The sequence below is a fragment of the Anolis sagrei genome, chromosome 4 (assembly GCF_037176765.1).
Source record: "Anolis sagrei isolate rAnoSag1 chromosome 4, rAnoSag1.mat, whole genome shotgun sequence".
Lineage (NCBI taxonomy): Eukaryota > Metazoa > Chordata > Lepidosauria > Squamata > Dactyloidae > Anolis > Anolis sagrei.
The window spans coordinates 66,114,393-66,139,819 of NC_090024.1; the positions used below are offsets into that span (position 1 = coordinate 66,114,393).

A 25,427-nucleotide genomic window follows, 5' to 3' on the forward strand; every position below is an offset into this window, starting at 1 on the left:
CCGGCGCGTGACGCAAGGAGCCCTGGCCTCGCGCAGGGGACTGCGTCGTGGTCGCTGACGTCACCCGTCACCTCTCACCCAATTTCCGCGAGAAGCCCCGCCCTTTCCTTTTTGGGGGGCGAGAAACCGGTTCACCTCACAGAGCGGCCGCCATTTGCGTCGCTGCTGCTGCCCAGGATGAAGATCTGGAGCTCAGAGCACGAGTTCGGGTAAGGGGGAGGGGGCTCCACAGCCTTTGGATGAATGCCTCGCTTTCTTGGCCCTTCCGAGTAATAATCCGGCTTTATCAGGCATGAGCTGCTGCTTCGCTTTCTAACGCCCGCAATGTCTTCGCTTGGCTTCCCCGGGGATGGAAAAAGCCCTGAGGTGCCAGGCTTTGGGCCTAGGGCTTTAAAAATGGTTAGGGTCGCTTCGCTCTCTCAGTTATTGTTATATTTTTGTTGTCGAAGGCTTTCAGCACTGTGAGTTTTCCGGGCTGTATGGCCATGTTCCAGGAGCATTCTCTCCTGACGTTTCGCCTACATGTATGGCAGGCATCCTCAGAGGTTGAGGGGTCTGTTGGAAACTAGGCAAGTGAGGTTTATATATCTTTGGAATGTCCAGGGTGGGAGAAAGAACTCATGTCTGCTTGAGGCAGGTGTGAATGTTGCAATTGGCCGCCTTGATGAGCATTTAATGGCCTTGCAGCATCAATGCTTGGCTGGTTGCTGCCTGGGGTAATCATTTGTTGGGACATTCCACAGCTATATAAACCTCACTTGCCTAGTTTCCAACAGATCACTCAACCTCTGAGTAGTTGCAGTTGATCGCCTTGATTAGCATTGAATAGTCTTGCAGCTACTGAACAGCAGAGTCATATCCCCAATAATCTCTTTTTCACTACTATTTCTGAAATGCACAAAAGGGATGCCCCACTGTTTGAGAATTAGTAGCAGCAACAAGTAGTAGTTAAGCCAAGCTAACATTTCCTCACTACCTCTGAGGATGCTTGCCATAGATGCAGGTCAAATGTCAGGAGAGAATGCCTCTAGTACATGGCCATATAGCCCGAAAAAACCTACAACAACCCACTAACATTTCTGAACTTGGGGATAGACTTACTACCAATAGATGTTGCTCATCTCTTGAAGTCAATTTATTGGTTCTCTTGATGTATGGTAAGAACACTTTTCCTCTAGGAGGATCTTTGTCTTTACTCTCGTGAACGGAACCACCTCGACTGGGTTCTACAGGCCAAGGGATACTCCACCAGAGACATCAGAAAAACTGCAAGGCCAAGAATAAGCCACAAGAGTAAAGACAAAGATCCACTCAGAGAAAAAGTGTTTTTACCATACATCAATTGGAACCACTGACCGCATTGGGAAGCTGATGAAGAAACACAGCCTACAAACTATCTGCAGACCCATTAAGAAAATCCAACAAAATCTACATTCAGCAAAGGACAAGAGGGATCCTCTCACCTCTGCAGGAGTCTCCTGCCAAACGCAGCAGTGCCCAAATACAAATCAAGGAACATGAAAGGCACTGCAGACTAACTCAGCCTGAGAAGTCAGTGATAGCAGAGCATCTGATGAACCAACCTGGACACAGCATATTATTTGAGAACACAGAAATGCTGGACCACTCTAACAACTACCATGTCAAACTATAAAGAGAAGCCATTGAAATCCACAAGCATGTGGACAATTTCAACAGAAAGGAGGAAACCATGGAAATGAACAAAATCTGGCTACCAGTATTTTTAAAACTCTAAAATCAGGGCAGTACACAAAGAGGAACACTCAAAAAGCAGGGGAATTCCAGACAAGAATCAAACAGGGCCAGCTAACAACTACCAACAAAGGATTCACCCCAGGCAGCAACCAGCCAGTCTTTGAAGCTGCCAAGGCTATTCAATGCTAATCAAGGAGACCAATTGCAACATTCACACTTACTTCAAACAGACAAGGGTTCTTTTTCCCACCCTGGACGTTCCACAGATATATAAACCCCACTTGCTTAGTTTCCAACAGACCTCACAACTTGCTGTGGGCAAAATGTCAGGAGAGACTGCTTCTGGAACATGGCCATACAGCCTGAAAAACTCACAGCTACCCAATTCGGAGATTACTTTTTTCTTTTACACTTCCACCAAGGACTCTGTGAGAAAGACTGTACTGGGAGCTTGTTGGGAAGTTCTCTTTCTATCTCTCCATGTTCTCTCGGTTAGCCTTGTTGTCAGCCTTCATAGCAGCGGTAAACCTTGCATTGCTATTTTTTTTTTGAGGAAATGTTATGAATCTTCCATTATTGGCTATTCTTTAATACCCAGAGTCTAGATGTAAATAACACTGAGGCTTATATTGTAAAATTTTACAAGATGTAGTTTAGCTGGGAACTTTGAAAAAAATTGTAACAATAGCTTAATAAATTATTGAAAGATGGGGCCACCAGTGCCTGCTAATTATGGTATGGTCTTTATACATTCCCGCTGTTCCCAGAGGCAGAATGTTTCTGATTCTGAATTACTGGGGGGGGGGGGGGGGTAAGCAGGAAAATGGGGTTAGGCTTATATCCCTACTAAGGAGCCTCCCTTGGCAATTGATTAATGACTTAACACTTGTGGGAACACTAGACTGGATGAGATAATACTTTTTTGTGTCCCAGCATAGCTTTCCTTATGTTTTTATAATTGGTACCAGATATATGGTTTTCTATCTTTTGACTTTATTTTCCAGTGAGCCAGGTGAGAATCTGTTTTGAGATGAGAAATGGAAAACACTACCCTTTCTGTTCAATTATCTTTTCAGGGAAATGGTGGTGAAGTATCAGTGAGGCAAAAGCGAGTTTCTTTTTCAGAAGTCATGTCATGGTAATAAGCCACTGCTGTCTGAGAATTTGTCACGAAGTAGAACTAGTTTCTGAGAATACTCCAATATAGTACAACCCCAGTATCTGTGGTACCAGTACCTGCAGTATAATCTATCTATGTCCAACATAATATATATTCTCTCAGAATTTTCCAGTGTAACTGTGGTATTCTTGGGCTGAAAATCCTTCCTTTCAAAGGGTTTGCAGTTATCTGCAGCTTCGTGTAAATATATGGAATATGGGAACATATTTCCTGAGGATAAAGGGATTGTACTGTATACACAAACCGAGACTGGGTATACAGTGCCATAGAATGCAGCTTAATTTATTTGGCAGTGCAGATGCATCCTGTTGTTGTTGTTGTTGTTCATTCGTTCAGTCGTCTCCGACTCTTCGTGACCTCATGGACCAGCCTACGCCAGAGCTCCCTGTCGGCCGTTACCACTCCCAGCTCCCTCAAGGTCAGTCCAGTCACTTCAAGGATGCCATCCATCCATCTTGCCCTTGGTCGGCCCCTCTTCCTTTTGCCTTCCACTTTCCCCAGCATAATTGTCTTCTCTAGGCTTTCCTGTCTCTTCAAGATGTGGCCAAAGTACTTCAACTTTGCCTCTAGTATCTTTCCCTCCAGTGAGCAGTCGGGCTTTATTTCCTGGAGGATGGACTGGTTGAATCTTCTCGCAGTCCAAGGCACTCTCAGCACTTTCCTCCAACACCACAGCTCAAAAGCATCGATCTTCCTTCGCTCAGCCTTCCCTAAGGTCCAGCTCTTACATCCATAGGTTACTACAGGGAATACCATGGCTTTGACTAGGCGAATCTTTGTTGCCAGTCTGATGTCTCTACTCTTCACTATTTTATCGAGACTGGACATTGCTCTCCTCCCAAGAAGTAAGCGTCTTCTGATTTCCTGGCTACAGTCTGCATCTGCAGTAATCTTTGCACCTAGAAATACAAAGTCTGTCACGGCCTCCACGGTTTCTCCCTCTATTTTCCAGTTGTCAATCATTCTTGTTGCCATTATCTTGGTTTTTTTGACATTTAGCTGCAACCCGGCTTTTGCGCTTTCTTCTTTCACCTTGATTAGAAGGCTCCTCAGCTCCTCCTCGCTTTCGGCCATCAGAGTGGTGTCATCTGCATATCTGAGGTTGTTAATGTTTCTTCCAGCAATTTTCACCCCAGCTTTGCATTCATCCAGCCCCGCACATCGCATGATGTGTTCTGCATACAAGTTAAAAAGGTTGGGTGAGAGTATGCAGCCTTGCCGTACGCCTTTCCCAATCTTGAACCAGTCTGTTGTTCCATGGTCAGTTCTGACTGTTGCTACTTGGTCCTTGTACAGATTCCTCAGGAGAGAGACAAGGTGGCTTGGGATGCCCATCCCACTAAGAACTTGCCACAATTTATTATGATCCACACAGTCAAAGGCTTTAGAATAGTCAATGAAGCAGAAGTAGATGTTTTTCTGAAACTCCCTGCCTTTCTCCATTATCCAGCGGATATTGGCAATCTGGTCTCTCGTTCCTCTACCTTTTCTAAACCCAGCTTGAACATCTGGCAACTCTCGCTCCATGTATTGCTGGAGTCTTCCTTGCAGGATCTTGAGCATTACCTTACTGGCGTGAGAAATAAGGGCCACTGTACGGAAGTTTGAGCAGTCTTTCGCATTTCCCTTTTTTGGTATGGGGATATAAGTTGATTTTTTCTGATGGCCATTCTTGTGTTTTCCATATTTGCTGGCAAATGGCATGCATCACCTTGACAGCATCATCTTTTAAGATTTTAAACAGTTCAGCTGGGATCCCGTCGTCTCCTGCTGCCTTGTTGTTAGCAATGCTTCTTAAGGCCCATTCAACCTCACTCCTCAGGATGTCTGGTTCTAATTCATTCACCACACCGTCATAACTATCCTCAATATCCTATGCTCAATATCAGCATCCTATGCTGCTGTTAACATGAACACTCTTGACAATAAGCTGATAGGAGTGTAGCATAATTCTTTGCCATGGGTTTCTCCATCTTCAAGCTACAAAGGATGGCTAGGATTTCCCGTTATAATTACTAGAAGTTGATGGAACTGTCCAATATCTTTCCTCAAAGAAATTACAAAGAAAATAGCTGAACAGACATCAAACCCTGAAGCCTAAATTAGATATTGCATTTAAAGGTTATGAGAACCGTGGTGCTTAGCGGAGAATTAGTACTCCAGAAACAGGTGGCTGAAAATGGATGGAGGTACTGCTGTATCTCATCTGTGCACAGATGTAAGGGAAATCATTTTACAAATGCATCCTCCTGGAATTGTGCATCAAGACAAGCTTAAGTATTGCACGTGAAAGCTTGTATTTACGTAATTGAGATAAAAATAGATCTTGATGTGCTTATTCAGAAGGGGGATTTATCATTCCTTTGGAAAGACAGGCCAAGACCTTATTTTATAAAGACAACAAATCAAAACTTGTGAGAAAAACTACTTGCGCTATATCATTTGAGAACCAGCAATTAAATAACTTTATTTTGCTTGTTTACTGTGTGGCAATTGTACATAAAACCAGCTATATGAAGCAGAAATCAGATATTTTTAGTAGTATAACATACCTGGATAGACATTTTGCTTTAAAATGCTTTTTGTAGTTCTTAGCACTGAAGCCTTTATTTTTGGAATTGAATCGAGAATTGACAGAAGTGGAACTCTGTAGAAACATGATAAATAGGTGGAAAGTAACCATGTGTTCACTAAATATCATTTGGCATTGACAAGGACAGTCAAATGTCATCTTGTCCTTTTTAGTTACCTTAATAGGCAGTGTCTGAGTTAGGTTGTTTGAAGTAACATAACCAACATTAATTGGATTGAAAATTTGTTCCTTGGTTATTAATCCTTCAGGAATGAATTGATTTCTTTTAATAATAATAGCATCTCTTTCATATTACTTTCTTTTTCTACAGTTAATCATTATACATGGACCAAAACCTAGTGCAAGTGTCCCATTTGCATGTGTGCCATGCCCAGAAGGCACTGCCATCTAATCAAAGTTTTCCTGGAATTTTGTTGAAACATTTTGTTACAATGGTCATTTTGAAGGTGTCATGTAAACTGTATGATTCACATTCAATATTTTAGTGTATTAATATAATATAATATATAGGGCTGTCTGGAAGGGCCCAGAGAGTGCAATGAAATACAATGGTAATGCCTATACTCACTTAAAGCAATACTTCCACTGGCCTTGAAGAACTAACTAAAGAACTGACTAAAAGAACAGGAAGTCTATCAGGGTCTTGGCACCAGTGAACAGGGCTCTGTTAGGGATGTCAGTTGTGGGAAGTTATTAGTGTGTTATTTGTGATTTTATAACGGTCAATTCTAAATTTGCTGTTAGTTGAATTTTTGTGTATCCACTGGAAATAAGAGAATATTATCAGCTTCATCTTTTCTTTGGGAAAGTTCTTAAGCTTAGTTGTTGATGAGCAATTACAATTTGCTTCTTTAGCTCCCTCACTTCACAGTGTTCCCACCTATATATGGCTGCAGTTGAGCACCATAAGACTGCTAGGAGAAGATATGGTTTAAGTGATCTTGGAGGAGAGTGCTCTTTTCCCTTTGTTGGGAGGAATTCTGAGAGTTATAACTCAAAAAGTAGCCCGTTAAAGCTTTGCTCATTATCTCTCATGACTAAGTGCTATCCACACCGATGAACACCTTTATTAGATGAGGTCTAAACCATCTTCAGATTATTATTTTTTGTCGTGTCAGAAGCGACTTGAGAAACTGCAAATCACTTCTGGTGTGTGAGAGAATTGGCTGTCTCTGCAGAGAGATTGCACAGGGGATGCCTAGATGTGCAAACAGATGGGAGCTCACTCCATCTCACGGATTCGAACTTCTGACCTTAAGGTCAGCAGTTCAGCTGGCACAAAGGTTTAACCCATTGCACCACTGTGGCTCCATCTTCAGATGCCTGTAGGTAGAGGAAGGTTGTGACTTATGATCTACTTTGTCACCAGATATGTCTTTATCAACAGCAAACAATATCTATCTATTTTCCATAGATGCTTGATTAAGTGCTATATTTTTTCAAGAAGCAAATGGTTTAAAAATAATTGTTTTGAAACAGACGAGGTCAAACACATAGGTATGTGTGTTTTTGGAGGTGTTCACAACTATGACCAGAACTTCCAGAATAAAAAATAGCAATCTAGGATAATGTGGCTTTAATATTGCAAGAAATATGTTTGTGCTTAATGGCTGAACTAGTTATACATTCAAGCAAACCCGTGGCTGTGTACAGAACATTTCCAAGGTGAAAAACTGCTTGCAAGCTGATAAAGCAGATTGCGATTGTTCCTGAATGCATAGCTATCACTTATTGATGATAACTTCTGCATTAAATAGTTTAAGAAAACTGAAACAGTTTAACTTACCTCAAGAAAATCTGATAAAGAACAAGTTAAATACAACATTGAACTTGTCATCTGAAAGATTTTCTTCCAGGTACAGTGGTCCTTTACTGGCTAGGAAGAGGCTGATGAGAAAAATCAAGTATTGTTTTTTACAGCTGGGTAATACTTGCACTTGTTTCCATAATAGCATGAATGTTCTCTAGATGCTACTAATCTAATGCTAGAACAATGAAAAAAAATGCAAGCTTGATCTTCCTTTTTGTGATGCAGGAATCTATTCCTATTCTTTCCTTTTTATTTTTACTTCTGCTATCAAAGTTTATATTACAGAAGTAGAGACTACATTCACATCTGGTTAATTAATTGAGGTATACTACTTCAGTTGCCCTTCTACATTGCTAATTTGATTATTCATAGACATTCATAGAATGTTATCTCAAGGAGTCTCTTAGTCCTGAAGTGTGATTATGGTCAGCTTCCCCCAGTCATACTGGAAAACCACTTCTAGATAGATCACCTCTCTAGGAATGTCTTAAATTCTCCAGTACAATTCTATGGCCATCATACAGCAGAAGTCTCCCAGCAGAATACTGGGAGACATAGAAATGCCTAGAGGGGTGCTCTCTCTGGTTAAAAAAAAGTGATTTGTTCAATTGTGTTTTTTCACTTTTACGGATTCCCTAACCCCACCAAATGTGGAAGGCGGACTATATTCTCTTGTGCTGGGGCAGCTTTTTTCTCTTTCTAGTGTATGGAATCACACATGTGCTAGGAGTCTCTTGCAGATATAAAGAATTAAGAAAACAGCTGATACTGTTGTACAGTGAGGCAGTATAATATTTAAATTTTGATTGTGCTGTTATTTGTAGAAGTTGAAGAAAGCTACAAAGGACTCTTCTAGTTTGTGTTTTCTCCTGCTAGGAATTGGGCTTCTGACTAAAGAAATTGCTTTCCTGCTACTGCCTTTCATGTCACTAACAATCTAATAGACAGTATATGAAAGAAGAGAGTGGACGAAGGAAGGGCTGTTACTGGCTTTTACATAAAGCTAGAAAATGGTTGAGTTCAGGAAAGTGTATTTGCTGTTCCTTAATACAAATTAAAGATATTTAATTTGCAGTAAACAGTACTGTATACACTAAATAATGTGGTGATTCTTTTGTGTTTCATTTTTCCTAGACATCCATGGGAAACTGTAATAAAAGCTGCTATGCGAAAATACCCCAATCCTATGAACCCATCAGTGGTAGGAGTTGACGTCTTGGATCGAAGCCTTGATAATCAAGGAAGGTTGCATAGTCACCGGTTGCTTAGCACTGAATGGGGCCTACCAAGTATTGTAAAAGCGGTAAGTTATCAAGTGAAGTTTAGTGGTAATACAGATGCAGATGATAGTACTTTAAGATAATATTCTGAACAAGTTACAGAATAGTTTCCTTGTGAGTGCATGTCCTATTCTTAATTACATTGCATATTATAACTAACTTTAAACTCTTAGGATGAATCTCGTTAAGAATGGATCTAGACAAAGAATGAACCTTTTTTCTGAAAAGATGAACCACAACAGACTTTATAGACATAGATGCTCACAGTGTTTGGGAAATGTTTGTTTTTCTTTTTCAGATTCTGGGAACGAGTAGAACTGTCACATACATTAAAGAACATTCTGTGGTTGATCCTGTAGAAAAGAAAATGGTACTGAGTTCAACAAATGTGAGTAATGAAGTGCTCTATGTTGTATTTGTGAGTGGAGCTGGGAGAGTTGCTTGCTGCTTTTGGACACACACAACATGTCCAGATGTCATTAAATGTTAGGATTCCATGGCAGCCCTGATTAGATTGAAAATGAACGAGCATTCTGATTTGAAAAGTATATTCACGCCTACTTGCAGCAAAAGCAACTAGGTGAACTGCAGACTTTGGTCAGCCCATAACATGAACTTAACAGTTCCTGTAGAAAAGAAAATGGTACTGAGTTCAACAAATGTGAGTAATGAAGTGCTCTATGTTGTATTTGTGAGTGGAGCTGGGAGAGTTGCTTGCTGCTTTTGGACACACACAACATGTCCAGATGTCATTAAATGTTAGGATTCCATGGCAGCCCTGATTAGATTGAAAATGAACGAGCATTCTGATTTGAAAAGTATATTCACGCCTACTTGCAGCAAAAGCAACTAGGTGAACTGCAGACTTTGGTCAGCCCATAACATGAACTTAACAGCAGCTGGTGCTGTAGCATGTTTCTCCCTTAGCGTGCCAGAGAAAGAATCTTTGGTTTGTTGAAGAGTTTATCTGTTTATAATTTATTCCATAGTTTAGTGTCCTGGCTTATCACATCATTCAAATTAGGCTAGTTTATTTGAATGTAGCCTAGTTTATGGCAGATGTTGTTTTATAACACCAACATCGAAACCAAAACTGTTATTTTGTGTTTGTGTTATAACATTTGGTTGTGTGTGCGTGCCTTTAAGTTTCCTGTTGGTTTAGGGTGACCCCATACATTTAATAGGATTTTATCAAGCAAGAAATAGTCAGAGGTCGTTCCTTATGCCTTCCTCTGAAAGACAGCCTAAACAGCATCTGGTAGTCCCTGATTCGAGTCCTAACCAAGCTTGGTCCAAATTCAGATGCAGTCTACTGCATACAGGAAATTCAGGCTTTCGGATTTTTAACCCGATATATATATCTTGTATATATACCTTGTAAGCTGCTCTGAGTCCTCTTTGGGGTGAGAAGGGCGGTATATAAATGTCATACATAAATAAATAGCCCGCTCTCCAAAAAAAAAGAACAGTTTGCAATTAATAACAAGCACAGGTGTGGGAAAAAGGTTTTACTCTGTGTGGGATATGGGTTTTGGGTGCATGTATGGTCTGCAATACGCTGTGTGTTGTTGTATGGATGTTATGGTGAACTCTTATATTAATCAAAAAATAAAATATATCAAAAGAAAAAATAACATGTTTTTTTGAAGAGGACGTTTTAGGAGGAGTGCTCTCGTTTTCTGTGTTAGAGTTTCAATACTGTCTCTCTCTATACACACACACACACGGTGGATTTTAGTTCCCAGCATAGTGTGTTTAGGATTGCCCATTGAAAACAAACTTTTAAGGCACTCTGCATGTAGGACTACAGTTCCTCTCGCTAGCATGTCATCATGGGATATTAAATGTGATAGAAGTTGTAGTTAAGCGTATATCTGAAGTTCACCAGTTTAAAAAAAGACTGCTTCAAGGGAAATTATTTTAAGTGTGTTAATCTATTTTATACCACTTCTGGTCCTTGAATCAGATTTGATAATTAATTTAGATATTATCATAAGATCATATGTTCTTTAGATTGGATTTTTAAAAGCATGAAAAAATTGGAGAAATTAATGAAACATTAGAGCCTCATAGCCTTCCAGTCCCCCAAGTTGATACACAGCAGTAAGCTGGAATGTCTCTGTGAATCATCCTACTCTCTTACAGCACAGAAATGGTCATGATGTGTGAATTTGGGAGAAGGGGGTGACACTGGGTGATATGGGTGTGGAGACTATGTTTCCAGATGTTGAAACTTTAAAAACATATTAAGCAATATTGTGTTAAAATGGTTTAAAAATCCACAATTAAAATAGTCCCAATAGACATAGTTATAAGAACTAAAGACCATACAAAACAGTACAGTTTTGCCTTTCTGTTGGAAGCTCAAAAGAAGGTTTATGCAAGACTAAAAAATGCAAATGGGAAAAAACTGTTTTTTCTTTTCCTTTTTCAAGATAACACTCACAAATCTCGTGTCAGTTGACGAACGATTAGTGTACACGCCTCATCCTGAAAACCCAGAAAAGTAAGTTAGAATATCTCTTTGTTTCTCATTCCTTCAATGAGAAATGGGAAGATGGGGCGTTCTGTACTGATCTGTTTCTCTCCTACCTTTTCAGGACTTTGCTAACTCAGGAAGCAATTATCACCGTAAAAGGTGTTAGCCTCAGTAGCTATTTGGAATCTTTAATGGCGAGCACAATATCTTCTAATGCTAGAAAGGTAAGTGTAGGTTTCCATACCTCAAGCTGAAAATAATGGTTTGAGAATTTTCCAATATGTGAGGCAGTCTCAATTAATGCTGAGATATACCATAACTGGTAAAATATATGAGCTTGTGTGAGCCTCGCTTTCATCTGCTATCCTTGTTTGTGTAGCATCCAACTGCTACACATATATTTGCATATCATCCAAATCCTAGTTTATGATGTGGGAATTAATTAAATTCTAGAACGTAATTAATTGAATTCTAGGTCATATTTTTGTAACCAGTTAAAATGTTTAATATTGTTGGGGGCTCTGGAGATGGCAGGGCTGATGATGAAATAACCTTTTGCTGTAAGTTGTAAATCTTTTCTGTATTACTCTAGGGGTGGGATGCTATTGAGTGGACAATTCAACATTCTGAGAATGTTCTAAGCTAGCAGTCTCTCTCTACAGCTGCATTTTGTACTAACTAGTGGTAATACCAGCATTTGTTATCTTGGTTCAACATTTCAGCTTCTAGCAAATGTGCATGTCATTGTGGTGTTAACTTTTAAAACTTGCATGCTTTATATATACACACATTGCATATAATAAACCATCACCCTTATCTTCAATACTGGATTTAGAGGCATCAGTGATGTCTGAAGTGTTCGAAATAATTTAAAAGGTTGCTAAACAAAAAGTGAACCATTAATTACGCTTGCATTTTGTTTTTAATTTACCTTTTGATTGTGTAGCATGCTATTCAACTAAGGATAGAGAAACTTTTTATGTTGTGGGATATATAGTCATCCCTCCACATTTTGTGAATTCGATTATTCATGGATTGTCATTAAAATGTTCTCTGGCAATTGGTTCTCTAGTTAAACTCTATAGCAGTGGTTCCCAATCTGTGGTACGTGGACCACCAGTGGTCTGCAAGAACTAAAATATGGTCGTCTGCATCACCATTACGACACTGTTTCAACTAGAGCGACTGGTCTTGTGAAACCCTCTTTTAGTGCCGAGGTTTTTTAAATATGGCTTTCTGTGAGTGAGCAGATGGTAATTACTGGATGGCATATATTCTGTATCAGAAACTAGAACTGATGTGATCTATTCGGTGCAATTTTCTGAATCAACACCCCAAATAACCAAACTGAATCTAAAGTTGACCAAAATCTGATTTGTACCCTTTTGGTACTAATGTTGGAGAGTGGTCCCTGGTCAAAGTGTTCACTGGTTAAAAAAAAAAAGGTTGGGAACCACTACTCGATAGAGAACTTCCTCCAGTTATGTTAGAGGACCTAGAGATAACACCTCTTAGGAATCTCTAGGTCCTGAAATGCAATTCTGTGGTCAGCTTCCAGCAAAAGTTAGCCATAGAGTCATTCTAGAACACCCAGAAATTTCTAGGGAAGAGTTTTCTCATATAAGAAATAGCAATTTCCTTATTTGCAGCTTTTCACGTTCCCCTAATCCCAGTGAATGTGGAGGGATGACTGTACTGTCAGGGCTAGCCTTTTGCATGAGATTTTTTGTTGGCAGTGGTTGGAGCTGTAACCCAAAAAGCGGGTAGCCCCCACGTGGCTTTTAAAGAACGAATGTAGATGGAACAACTTTGTTTATTTCGTATCAAAAGCATTGCATAAATAAGTATAAAACTAATAAAAATAGAAGGAGCACAAGTGGCTAATTTTTTTGGGATAAAAAATGAGCAACGGTGACTGTTTTGTCTCTAGATTTAAATAATTGTGGAACAACTGTTATTGCACTATAACAAATATTACATATTATTATAGACATTTCACACAGTTGTAACTCAAGCAAATGTGCTCTCCTGTAATAGAAATGTTTACATACAAAGTTTTGTAGGTTTTTTAAAAAGATTTTTAAAAAAACACAAATATGATGCTTGTGCTTAGTGCTTATTAGGAACATGACAGGTAGTGTGTGGCTGCTGCTGAAAGCAGCCTCAGGATAGGCTGACATTCTCAGATCAGTTCTGCCACACATGTGCTGTGTTTCCAACCTTTGTAGCAGAAGAAAGGAGGGGTAGATCTGAGATTGTGGAGCTTGGTCGTAGGCATGCATCTCCTGTCACACCTAGATCTTGCCTTATGCAAAAACTGCACTTCGCCCTTTTAGCCTCGTTGGCATTTAGTTTTCAGGTAGTTTTACTATTTAGACAACAGGACCAATAAAATTAACACCTTGGCTTCATTCAGATACAAAAACCAGTTGAGTTTGCTTTAGCTTTGAGCAGTAGTTAACTTTGGACTTGTGCATGTTCTCCGCTCCTTTCTTTTCTATTTTGCTTTGTAAATAAGGGGTTAGTAAGAAAACTCTGTCTGGTTTGCAACAATATAGTGATGTGTCATTTGGTTAAATCCCAATTTAATAAAAATGATGTGAACCAGCCAAATCTTGTTTTATTGATATCTAGCAATCTTTTTCAGGATCTGAATTGGAAACGTAAAGCTTCTTAATTTTATTTTCCCCTGTGGAAGTAAGGAAGGGGAAAGAACACATCTTGTACTTCTAATGACAAACCACAGCTGAGTTGTTACTTCTGAATAAGCCCCTTGTCCAAACTTAAATCAATTGCTGTTGCTGTGAAAATAGCTGCTCTTGTCTTCTCTAGTTAGATGTAGTATTTTTAGAAACTGATAGACTGTTATGTATCTGTATGTATGGTTTACAAGTAATTTAGGTGGCTGAATTTTAAGAATTCTTTGAGTTGGATAACAAGAAAGATTTTCCTAATAGTTTTTAAACAGAACAATCTGATATTCAGTCTTGAACTTGTCAGCTGAACTTCACGTCCTGTATGCAGGAGTGAAATACATCATGTTCATTAGTATTCTTAATACTCTAAATTTTGGAGTGTGTGTATATATTTTTAAAAAGCTAAACATGCACTGTATGCATCAAATATCAACCTGCATAATATCTATGTTTTTGAAATATATATTCTCAGTGTTTTTAAAATAATAACCACTGAAGTTATATGCAGTTTCTAACTCTCATTCTAGATACGCAGTGTACTACCAGTGTATATGTAACTAAGGATGCATGCATTGTTGCAGTGTGCTTGCTTACTGTTGTATACTAATATGCTATTTTAAGGCACACCACAATTTCTGTAAACCAGTCCTCTGTCAGATTGTTTTGTCTGTGCATACTGGGTTAATTTAAATGGGGACAAAATCATAGAGTTGTAAAAGACCATAAAGGCCATCCGGTCAAACTCCCTGCCATGGAGGAACAAGTTGCTTAGTTACTATATGAAATTAGTAATACCTGCAAGCAATGCTGGAGAGACTCAAGAATCCATAGGATTTTCTTTAAAAGCAGCAAGTAGTTTACATGAGCAAAGGGGGATTCAAATTGATATTTCACTGTTCAGAATTTGTTTAAAAGCAGATGCGCTGTACTTAAAACCTCAAAAATTGTATTGAGTGTGCAGGTTAGTTTTGCATGACTATCAAATTTACATTAATATATAACATGACTTGAAAGTTCCTCTTAAAATGTGCACACAAATGATCTCAAGCATTTGGCTCTGAGATTGCAGTAGTTCTGCTCCCTGTTCTGCAGCGGTCTGGTCAATTTGTTCTCTTAGCAAGTTTCTATGATGTTGGATCCCTTTTATTCTTCTCTGTTTATTTCATTCTGAATCCAAGCTCTGTAGCTTCCAGGATTCAGAATGCAATTTGGCTGAAGAGATGGCATGAATTTGGCTCAAGATCACAAGTTCTTTAGATGGGATTTTTAAAAGCATGAAAGAACTGGAGAAATTTAAACCTTAAAGCAGGGGTCCTCAAACTAAGGCCCGGAGGCCGGATGCGGCCCTCCAAGGTCATTTACCCGGCCCTCGCTCTGGGTCAACCTAAGTATAAAACTACTTGAAAGCACACAATAACAACAACAATCCCATCTCATCAGCCAAAAGCAGGACCACACTTTCCATTGAAATACGCAGTGGGTTAAAGCACTGAGCTGCTGAGCTTGTTGATCGAAAGGTTGCAGGTTCGATTCCGGGGAGCGGCGTAAGCTTCCGCTGTCAGCCCTAGCTTCTGCCAACCTAGCAGTTCGAAAACATGCAAATGTGAGTAGATCAATAGGTACCGCTCCGGCGGGAAGGTAACGGCGCTCCATGCAGTCATGCCGGCCACATGACCTTGGAGGTGTCTAGGGACAACGCTGGCTCTTCGGCTTAGAAATGGAGATGAGCACCACACCCCAGAGTCAGACATGACTGGACTTAATGTCAGGGGACTACCTTTACCTTTACCTATTGTTTTAAAATGTTTTTTGCACTACAAATAAGATATTTGCAGTGTGCATGATTTTTTCGAATGATAATCCGGCCCACCAACAGTCTGAGGGAATGTGACCTGGCCCTCTGTTTAAAAAGTTTGTGGACCCTGCCTTAAAGGAAAACATCTTGAGGTTTTGGGGTTGTTTTTCTTTTGAAAGATGTATTTAGTTTTGAGGAACATATATGCCCCTGAATTTGCTGCCAGAAATGTTGGATATTGCACAAAGCTTTGAGTGAAGTTAGCATAGGATTCTAGAGTTGGAAGCGACAGTGCCTAGTTACAGCTACTATTATTGTTTTAGAAAGCTATAGAAATTAAGTTTTGATAAATTGAATATAAAGCTATAATGCAGATACGCCCTAAGGTTGGCTGTGATTTTGTCCCATTCTTTCCTTAATGCTCTTTAATTTCACCCCAAAAGCCAGGTTAATGTGAAAGCAATGTAGTAATCTTTCTGTGACAACAGTGTGGCACATAATATTAATATACAGTCCGCCATATCTGTGAACTCATGATCTCTGTTCAATCCAATATGCATTCATATGTGCACAGTACTGTACATGTGAATTTGCTATAGGCAGCATGTCAGTCATCCTCTCCTGTCCTTGAAGCACCAAGACTCCTTCGCAAGGCAGAAATGAGGGGCTGTGTAGGTTTGCCACTTCCGCCACTGTGCCCTACACCATTTTTAATAAGGGTTTCTAAGGCTTGCCTTGTGTTCATATGCAGACATTGAAAGGTGAGGCTTTTGAGTCCCTACTAAAAATGGCAGCAGGCAACAGCAAAGGCAGTGGCTAATCTGGGCCTCCAGGCATGCTGCTCTCTATTTTGTGCCTCGAAGCAGGCGGCTGGCATGCTCTCTTAAGGTGTGGAGAGTCTGGAGAATGCAGATAAATTAGTCGTGTAAATAAATTATTGGGTAGAATTAATATTTAAACTGTTTACATTGTGTACAAGGCATACTATATGAATGCAAGAAGCAGGTAGGGGTGACTGCCACATCTAGAGCAAGCAGTATAATTTACCTTCTGGTTAAACAAACACAAACTGGGCCAGAAAGATAAATGATACTGCTTGCACTACACACAGCAGTTCGGCCTCTCTACACTGATCTAACATCTGCAGTCTTCAGCAGAATTCGCCTATGGCATGTAACTGTCGGCTTTATTCTCCTAGGAAAAATGTGTTATCTGAACAGACAAACTTCCATTTTCAAGACTGTTCTAATGGGAGGCATTTCAGTAGCACAGTTCATTAAGAAATACAAGAGATAATAAAGCAATTTGCTTTTGAAACTCTTGGTGTCTGACAGAGGAAAGATTTATAATTTCTGACATGGTATCTGATAGATCAAATGAGATTTTGTTCTTTCTTTAACAGGGCCGAGAAGCCGTAGAGTGGGTGATTGGCGAACTATCCTCCACGCGTGACAGCATGAAATCCACAATGGCAGCTGCTTCAATGGAAGATTGACGGACTATGACAAATGTTATTTTTCCATTAGATTTTTTTTTGCCAAAATGATACTCCATAGTTTTTAAAGAGATGTATATATATTTGTTTATATAATGAGACTCTTACAGGACAGAAGCGACATTTTTAAATGTATTTTGAAGCTTCCATGGGACCTTCTAGTTGCCTGAAGTGCAGATTGACATTACTGTATTTTTAGTTTTTTCACGGCTTTAACTTGAACTGTTGGCTTACTCCAAGTATGGAAACCTCAAGTCCTACTGAAGTAATGGCTTTTGAAGTCCAAGTGGAGGATTAGAATCTGCATAAGTACCATGCTTTGATAAACAAACTAAGGGAGTTAACTTTTTTATTATGTATTCCATTGTGCCCCCTGCTTAGTATTTATTATTTTCTTTAGAGGTGCAGCTACCGTTCTTCTGTAAAGGACAAAGGTACAAAAAGCACTGGAGATTTAACCAATCTCTAATAGCTCGTTTTGAATATGGGAGGATAACGAATGACAGAAGAGGAGATGACCAAGCTTGTCCAGTGGGCCTTCCTCAGAGTTTGCAATCTAGGATCTTCCAGAGGTTAATTCCTATCAATCCTAGTTAGTATGGCCAATTGGCAGGGATGATGGGACTTATAATGCCGTACATCTAGAAGACAACAAGCTGGTTACTCCTGGCCTGCAAAGGTCAGCAGCAGAGCCTACTTTAGTGGAACCTCTTTGGGAGTCAAATACTACTGGGGCTCTTGCATAACAGGGCTCCTTGGTGGTGAATTGCGCTCTCTTGTGAAAGAGGCCTTCTGAACCTTGGTCTTTGTGGGGACAAGATTGTCTTGCACTGTTTAAATGCAGAATATTTTACCTCTGATTATTTATGCTCAGCCCACAGTTAGGGACAGAGGAACTGTCCCGCTGCTAGCACAAAATGGCTTGACTCTTTGTTATCCCCCTTGTTTGTTCATCCAGTAGGCATTTTTTCAGATATATATTCATTGTGGTCACTAATGTGAAGATAACTGATATCCTAGTGGAAAGTTAGGACTAATTTAATATGTAGTTCTTAGTACTAAGAAAATAACCTTCAAATATTTTGATAACTTGGCTGCATATCTTGCTTTTATTTTTCTGTAACGGATGCTGAACTGCAAAAGGAATTTCCATCCCAGTCCAAAGTAATACTTATGGAATAGTTCTCTCGAAATTGGAAAAAAATAAATGGGAAAACCCTTGTTTAACAAAGGTTGAGATGACTGTGTAGCGTGATACTTCAGACAGAAGATGAGTTAAAAAGAAGAGAGAAAAGCAGAGTAAAACTTTTTAATGAAATGGAAATGGTTTTGAAAGTTTACGTAAATTTGGAGGCAGTTAAATTTTGTATTAAACATGTTAATTTGGATTAACATCATTAACAATTCATTGAATCATGAGAAGGCTGATCCCTTGGAAATTGTATAGTATATAAACCTAGAAACATCTTAGGCCAAATGCATTTTCAAGCCTTCTGTATTTCAGAATGGTAAAAGAGTTCCCTACATAGATTTGAAAATTTCTGCTGTCTACATACATCCAGTAAGAAAATAACATTGTTTTCCTTTCTTCAAATTTTGTGTTTCTGTTTGCATTTCTTTCTTTTTGGGTTTTTAACAAAGAGATCAGAGAGAAAAGACTGAAGTTTAAAAATCCCTTTTCTGCTTTTAGTGCGAGTCGAATCTCACATTGTGAAAATGTATGACTTCTGCTTAAGCGCATCATGCCGGAATTCTCATGTGGAAGCACAGTTATTGAAGATACAATGTGATATGAACTTCATGCTTTTGACAGCATGTTATGGGAGGAGGGCTTTTCTGTTCCTATTCCATCTGGCTAATTTCGGCAGGAAGGCCTGGCATTGTGTGTTCATCTTACCACATGGAGTTCAAGGAAATGGTTTAGTGTTTTAGCTGAAAACAGCCTGTTACTTATGAACAGTCACACAAGTTCAAGATCCTAGGGCATGTATCACAGGAAATAGGCCAGCTAGTCAAAATAACCAACTTTCTTCTGCACATAGATCTTATTTTTATCCTGTCCCGTTTCCTTCAGAAAGTACACTTCTTTGTGCTGGTCATGTTTTATTTCTGGCTCTTCTTTAGCCAATAAGTTTTGTTTTCTTCAGTATCCCTCCTGCCTAATGATGATCCCCCATACTCTTTCTGCTCTTTTCTCTTTGCTCATGTACCTCTCTGTGATGTCAGCTCCATCATGTAGCTTGCTCTTATTGCTGATGTTGTTCTTTGGTTGTAGTGGAAGCCTCACTGACACTTCCTGTATATGAAAGCTTGAAGGAATGTTTGTTTGTACTTCTCTAGTAGCTCCTGTTCTGTCATTTTCCTTATTAAATACCAATTAGTCATCTCTTTAGTTATTGATAGTCTTTCAACAGCCACAGGCGTAGACTTTATTTTCACTCCGAAGTGGAATGGCTTGGTTGCCACCACCTTGACTTTTTGTGAACCTATGGTGAAAGCACTCCATGATTTTCCTGATCCTGGTGACTGTGACGTTCTCTTCATGGTGCTAAGCACAAATCCCCACAAATCGTGGTGGTTATCCCCTTTGCACCCGATTCAGACATTCTCCTCAACTAAAAGCAAAAGGAGTCATGCTTTTATCTCTACAAGGATAACCACAACCATTTCCCTTGTCTAAACCCTTAAAATTGCTTTTCTGATTGTTGGGCATCCCAGCATGACATACATCTAGGCTAACCTTTTGCCATGTGCCCCTCATTCCTTGAAGTATCTATAGTGAAACAGGAAATGGTTTCAACAATAGCAATGTTGACTGTTGCCTTCATTCTACGCACAAATGAGTTCATTGTTCATTATGATGACAACGTTCTGGTTCTTCCTGTATTTGCTTGGTACGTTAGTGATTCTTCAGTAGTGAAACATCCAGTTTCTCATACCTGGCTTTGTAGTTTGTATTTACGAATCGCTATCCAAAGAGCTTAACTGTGTTTATGAGCATTCAGTTAGAACAATTGAAATTAGTCTTCAAAGGGCATTTAAAAAACCAAACAAAAAACCACAGATTTTCAAACATTCTTGTGTAGCATTAACAAACATCGGGACCGGAGACAGTTTGCTATATCATCTTGTATCTTGAATAGGGAGACACTGGTGGAAGGTTTATTTGGGGGGGGGGGAGGTCTTAGGATTTCCCTTTCGGGGAAGGCAATAAACACCTACCTCTCCAATCTGAATATGGCTCTGAAGGGAATGTTTTTACACTTGTTTCCAGTCTCCAAGTTGTAGAAAACTGGCCAATAAACCTCGAGTGCTTCAATGTTTGTTTCAAGCTGTCAATTTAGTTATTTTTCCACAGTTATGGGAAGGGAGAGGGACATTTTTCAGCTTCACGCCCATGAAGTTTTCATTTTACCTTGCAGTAAATCTTAACACAAGCTAATGAATGTTCCTTTAAGGCAAAAAAAAAAGTACAGCACTAGGAGGAAAGGAGACAAGTGCTCTAAAAATAACAGCAAAGTTGCAGGCAAGAAGACAATAATTAAAGAATAAAATTACAGGCAAATGTTTAAGACCTATACCGTTCTGTGCTTTGACTGTAAGCTCTTTAAAGCCGAGAATCTTTTTATGTCAAGTGGTAAATACCAAGGACATCTGGGGGTTATGAATAACATGACCTACTTCGCAAACTGTTTTTCGTTAAGATGAAACAAAGCTTGTGTTTGTATTAATTGTTAAGCAATATGATCATGCAATATGGGACTGAATCATAAAAACTAAAAATAGCACCACTATGAAAGCTAGAAGGTGTAATTTTAGAATGGCCTCTGTAATTGGAATTATAGAAGCATCTGAGGACTCATTGCGGCAGAATTATAGGTTCAAAGCAGTGGAAATGCTGTCAAAACAGGAAAGGTCCACTTATGAGTAAGACTGGCACTCCAGGGAAATTATGTTTATTCTCTTGAATGCAAGGCGATTGATTTATTAGCAAACATTGATAGGGCCGCACCGAATGTGTATGAAAATAACTGGTGTATTAGTGTTATGTTGTAACAGTAGTTTGGTACATGATGACATGAATTAATTGAAAGTAATATTGTGCAAAAGATTGGTCCACCATAATCCCTCAGTGACCAAGGGACTTAAAAAATATTGTATAACAGTTCCTGCAAGTTATTCAAAAGCTATGCTGTGAATTTTTAAAAAAAATGCTTCTAGGTTAAGCATACTTTTTGGTTCTGATATATAAAAATTAAATACAAAAGAAATGACTGTGTGCCCAGTTTTCATAACAACGGAAAATTAATTCTTGTTGGTCTCTGATGAATAAAGGAAAGATAATGCTACCTGATCACATCTTTTTTTTATTAATAATGCATGAACTGCGTGTCAGTATTACATAACAGGAAAACAAGCAGAAAATTTATTGCCTTTTCATTTACAAATGGCCATCTGATGCATCAGGAGCCATACAGAAGACATGCACAGTCACATCATCACTTAGGAAGGAATAAAAAAAACAAAACACCAGCTTGTGCTTCTATTCTTTTCAAATCTTAACATTGTTCCTGAACTTTGCAGACCTATATAACCAAGAAAATGTAGGACTAATACAATTCCCTTTCTGTTAGACTATTTGATCATGAATAACTATGAAGATGCAGTGAGATGAGTTGACTTCAACAGCTGAATGTAAATGAGCAGAAATTAACTCATGAGTCATAATTGACTTGATAAAGCGTAGCCCTGTGACTGTAAAGGAAGAACACTATAACATGTTTACATTTGTTTTAATTACATGGGGTAAAAATGGGGCAGCTGGTTTCCTGCCGTTTTAAATTATGTTCTTTAAGGGGTTTCAAAGACAACACAAAAGTATTACAGCTCTTGGAATATTCACATTGTACTAAAGTTCTGAATTTAACCATACCATTATCTGTGTCAAACATGCATCTCTTGAGGAGTTCAGGTTGGCAGATGTAAATTCCTTGTGAAAATAAAGGATTGGGACTAGGCCAAGTTGAAGAGTGCTAGCCAAATCACATTGTTAGTCTTGACAGAGTCGACCAATTAACTATTAGAATTGCCTGCATGTTGATGAAACAGTTGATTCTCGGGTTAGTCATGTTGGAGCTAAATGAGAGGATTCCAGACAGAGGCTACATCAGGGTCATGAATACAGCTGGGACAGAGATAAATCTTCCTCCAATGCCAGTAGTTTAAATTAAAATGTGTTGCCACATCTCAAGGGTTGTCTGGTAGTTCCTTATATTTTAGTACCATGTGATAGTGAATTGACATTTATTCACCTCTAACTTCTTTTGACCTGACATTTTAAAAAATACTTGGATTTGACTTTATAGAGTTGAGCTTGTCTTCTAAAAGCCAACTACATAAAAGATAGTAATAAAACCAAAGCCATGTCTTGAGATTAAAAAGACATTCTATATCTTGTTTTCTGATTCTTTAGTGAGATGGGAACATAGGTAGACCGTCCTCAGCTACGGCTTTTTTATAGATGGGAAAAAATAACAATTTCATTTGTAAGATTGACGGCCAGGGCTTCAGCCACTTTCTTCTGTTGCTGCTTAAACAATTAATATAGCTTTGCCTTCATCTTAGGATCCAAGATAGTGTTACTTAGCAGATATACTGCATCTAAACAACAAGTTTTATTAACTACTTTCAATATCTAGAGTTATGAATACAATTCGTGAAGCCCAGATATTTTATGTCCTTTCATTGCTCTAGGGCAGGCATGGGCAAATTTCAGCCCTCCAGGTGTTTTGGACTGCAACTCCCACAATTCTTAGCAAACATCTAGCTAATGAAGTCCAAAACACCCAGAGGGCCGAAGTTTGCCCATGTCTGCTCTAGAGAGAAAAATTACTACAGTCATCCTTTTAGAATTTGGCATTGGCTTTTCTGGAACTACAGCCTACTTCACCAGATATGTCTCCAGAAAAACTTATGCCAAATAATATTTGCTAATGATATAGGCACCATAAAAACAGGTTCATTTTGCTGTTTCAGATGAGCATAAACCCCCTTTTAAAATGTGTATCTTGACTTTTTCTGTTTATCTCCTGGGATTAACCTAGATGTACCCTATAGAACCTCCAGGTAATATATATATATATATATATATATATATATATATATATATATATATATATATATATATAAAAACAAACAGTAAACATAAGAAAAACTCACTAACTTATGTTAGATAAATGAACTTCTGTTAAGATTCTACATAACTTAATTTCTTGCTGATGTGAGAATGGTGAAATTGCTCATCCATCTGTGAAAAGGCACTTGTAGCCACCTCCACATCAAATCCCATCTTTGAAGGAAGCATACATTTCATTTCTATTGCACTCCTCTCCTATTCATATCTAGCTAATGAAATGTGGCATTAAGTTCCATGGGATTTATTCTCTGGTACATAGGAACAAGATAAGCAGACATGGCACATGGCTCTTCCTGTCTCCCAGCACATAAACCAACAATTCACTGGTGTGATGAATGGGTCTGAAAAGGAACTGCAGTTGAGATGCACAGTATAAGCAAAAGGCAAAGGTTCAGCTTGCAGGTACAACATGACCCCAATCACATACCATATTCATCAGATACATTTGACGTGGTGGAAAACCATGGCAATTTTACCAAACACATGGCCCATGTCCTTTTTGTGTATGCTAGGAGTGGGAATGATATGGCCCTCCAGATGATGTTGGACTGCAATATGCAGTATTCACGCTTAACTATGCTGCCAACATGGTTGAAGTTGAGGTCCAAGATCTGAAGGACTGTATGATTTCCAACATCAGCTTATGTGAGGAGGTCATAAATGTACTCTTCAACTTCTATACAGATTTCCTAGCATTTGTTTTGTTCCTTGTACTATTTTTCTGGAATTACATGCATTGTAAAAGTGTAGCTTTGTAGTGCTGCTGAAATAAAATAACAACATAGTTTTATATATGGCCTGCAGAACCTCTGTTTGATGCCTTCCTATACTCACAATCCATTAGGCATGAAGTAGTAAGGGAGAGAAGCAGTATGATAAATTCAGAAAATGCTATGCCAATTACGTTGACATCTTACGATGTGTCATACGTGTAAAATGAGAAAAAATGCTTCCCAAGAAAAATGAACAGGACAACCAAGCAATTTTGAGTTACACTGTTTTTCTAAAATATATGTAATATGTGCTCAACAACGTGAGCATGATGATTTTCTGTCACCAATACTGAAAAATAAGTGTTTGAACCTAAGCTATGATATCTTTGTGGTATAATTTTGAACACAACAATCCTTTTAACTCATTCTCATAAATTAACCCTAGACATATTTGCTTGGGAATAAACTTTATGGAACTTGTTAAATAGACAAGCATTGGACTAGACTACACTCCTTGTATGTATAGTCTCTATGCAAGCCACTGCAACAAGAGCTCCATAACTGTCTGTCATTTGACAGGTAGTGATCATTTGGTTTAATAGTAAGTTAGGATTTACATTCTATAACACTGTTGTGATTTTTTAAACAGGGAGAGAGTAACAGTTTAAAATCTAAAAAGAGAAAAATATAGGGTTAAAATTGCAAAACAGTTATAGAGGTAGAGGAGAAAAAATTGGACAACAGTTTAGATACAGCCACACCTTATTTAACCAAATGTTTGTGTGATGTCACCATTTCACAAATGATTCAGTCATAGATCACAGACCTGCTGAACTAAGTAATGCATGGCAACATTATATAGGAGCTGGTTTGAATCATAATGCATCAAGGAGGAAGAACTGAATAGGACATGGCATGGCATGGATGTGCTGGATGAAATGGGGATTGTTTACTTTGATAGCCCTTTCTGCCAAAGGAGAAGCTGTTATTAATTCTGACAACACAGATATAATGAATTCAATGAGTGGAAGTGTAGTTTTCCAGAGAACAAAAGCAGATTTAGGAAAATAGATCCCCTAAATGTAGTTGAACTGCAGTTCCCATCAGCACTTCCCAATGTAGCCAAAGGCAAAGCGGATGGAAAAGTATGACATAACTACATCTGGAGAGTCACAAGCTGCCCACCGATAACAGTTACTTACAAAGGCAGAAATATTGTCCATCAGTTTTTTGTATGGAAATAATTTTGGTAAACCACATTTTTAAAAATTTAGAATAGTTTTGTCTTTGTCTATGTGCTACAACCCAGTGTTTGTTTCAATGGGACGGGGAAAAAACAACTATACTATTACAAGTTGAGTACCCTTTATCCAAAATGCTCTGGTAGGGAATGGAGAAAATTTGGATTTTTTTCCAGATGTTTTAATATCTGCATTTGCATGGGACCCAAATCAAAATGCAATAATTCATTTAT

General features: G+C 38.7%; 1 protein-coding gene across 1 annotated transcript; it reads left to right on the plus strand.

Annotated features, from left to right (window-relative positions):
- On the plus strand, positions 1–21,393 carry PRELID3A (PRELI domain containing 3A). Its single transcript, XM_067467470.1, has 6 exons — positions 1–209; positions 8,434–8,602; positions 8,878–8,967; positions 11,015–11,085; positions 11,180–11,282; positions 16,952–21,393. Exons 1-6 carry the CDS (start codon positions 178–180, stop codon positions 17,042–17,044), a joined length of 558 nt encoding a protein of 185 aa, XP_067323571.1. The 5' UTR covers positions 1–177; the 3' UTR covers positions 17,045–21,393.
- Positions 21,394–25,427: the final 4,034 nt, after the last annotated feature.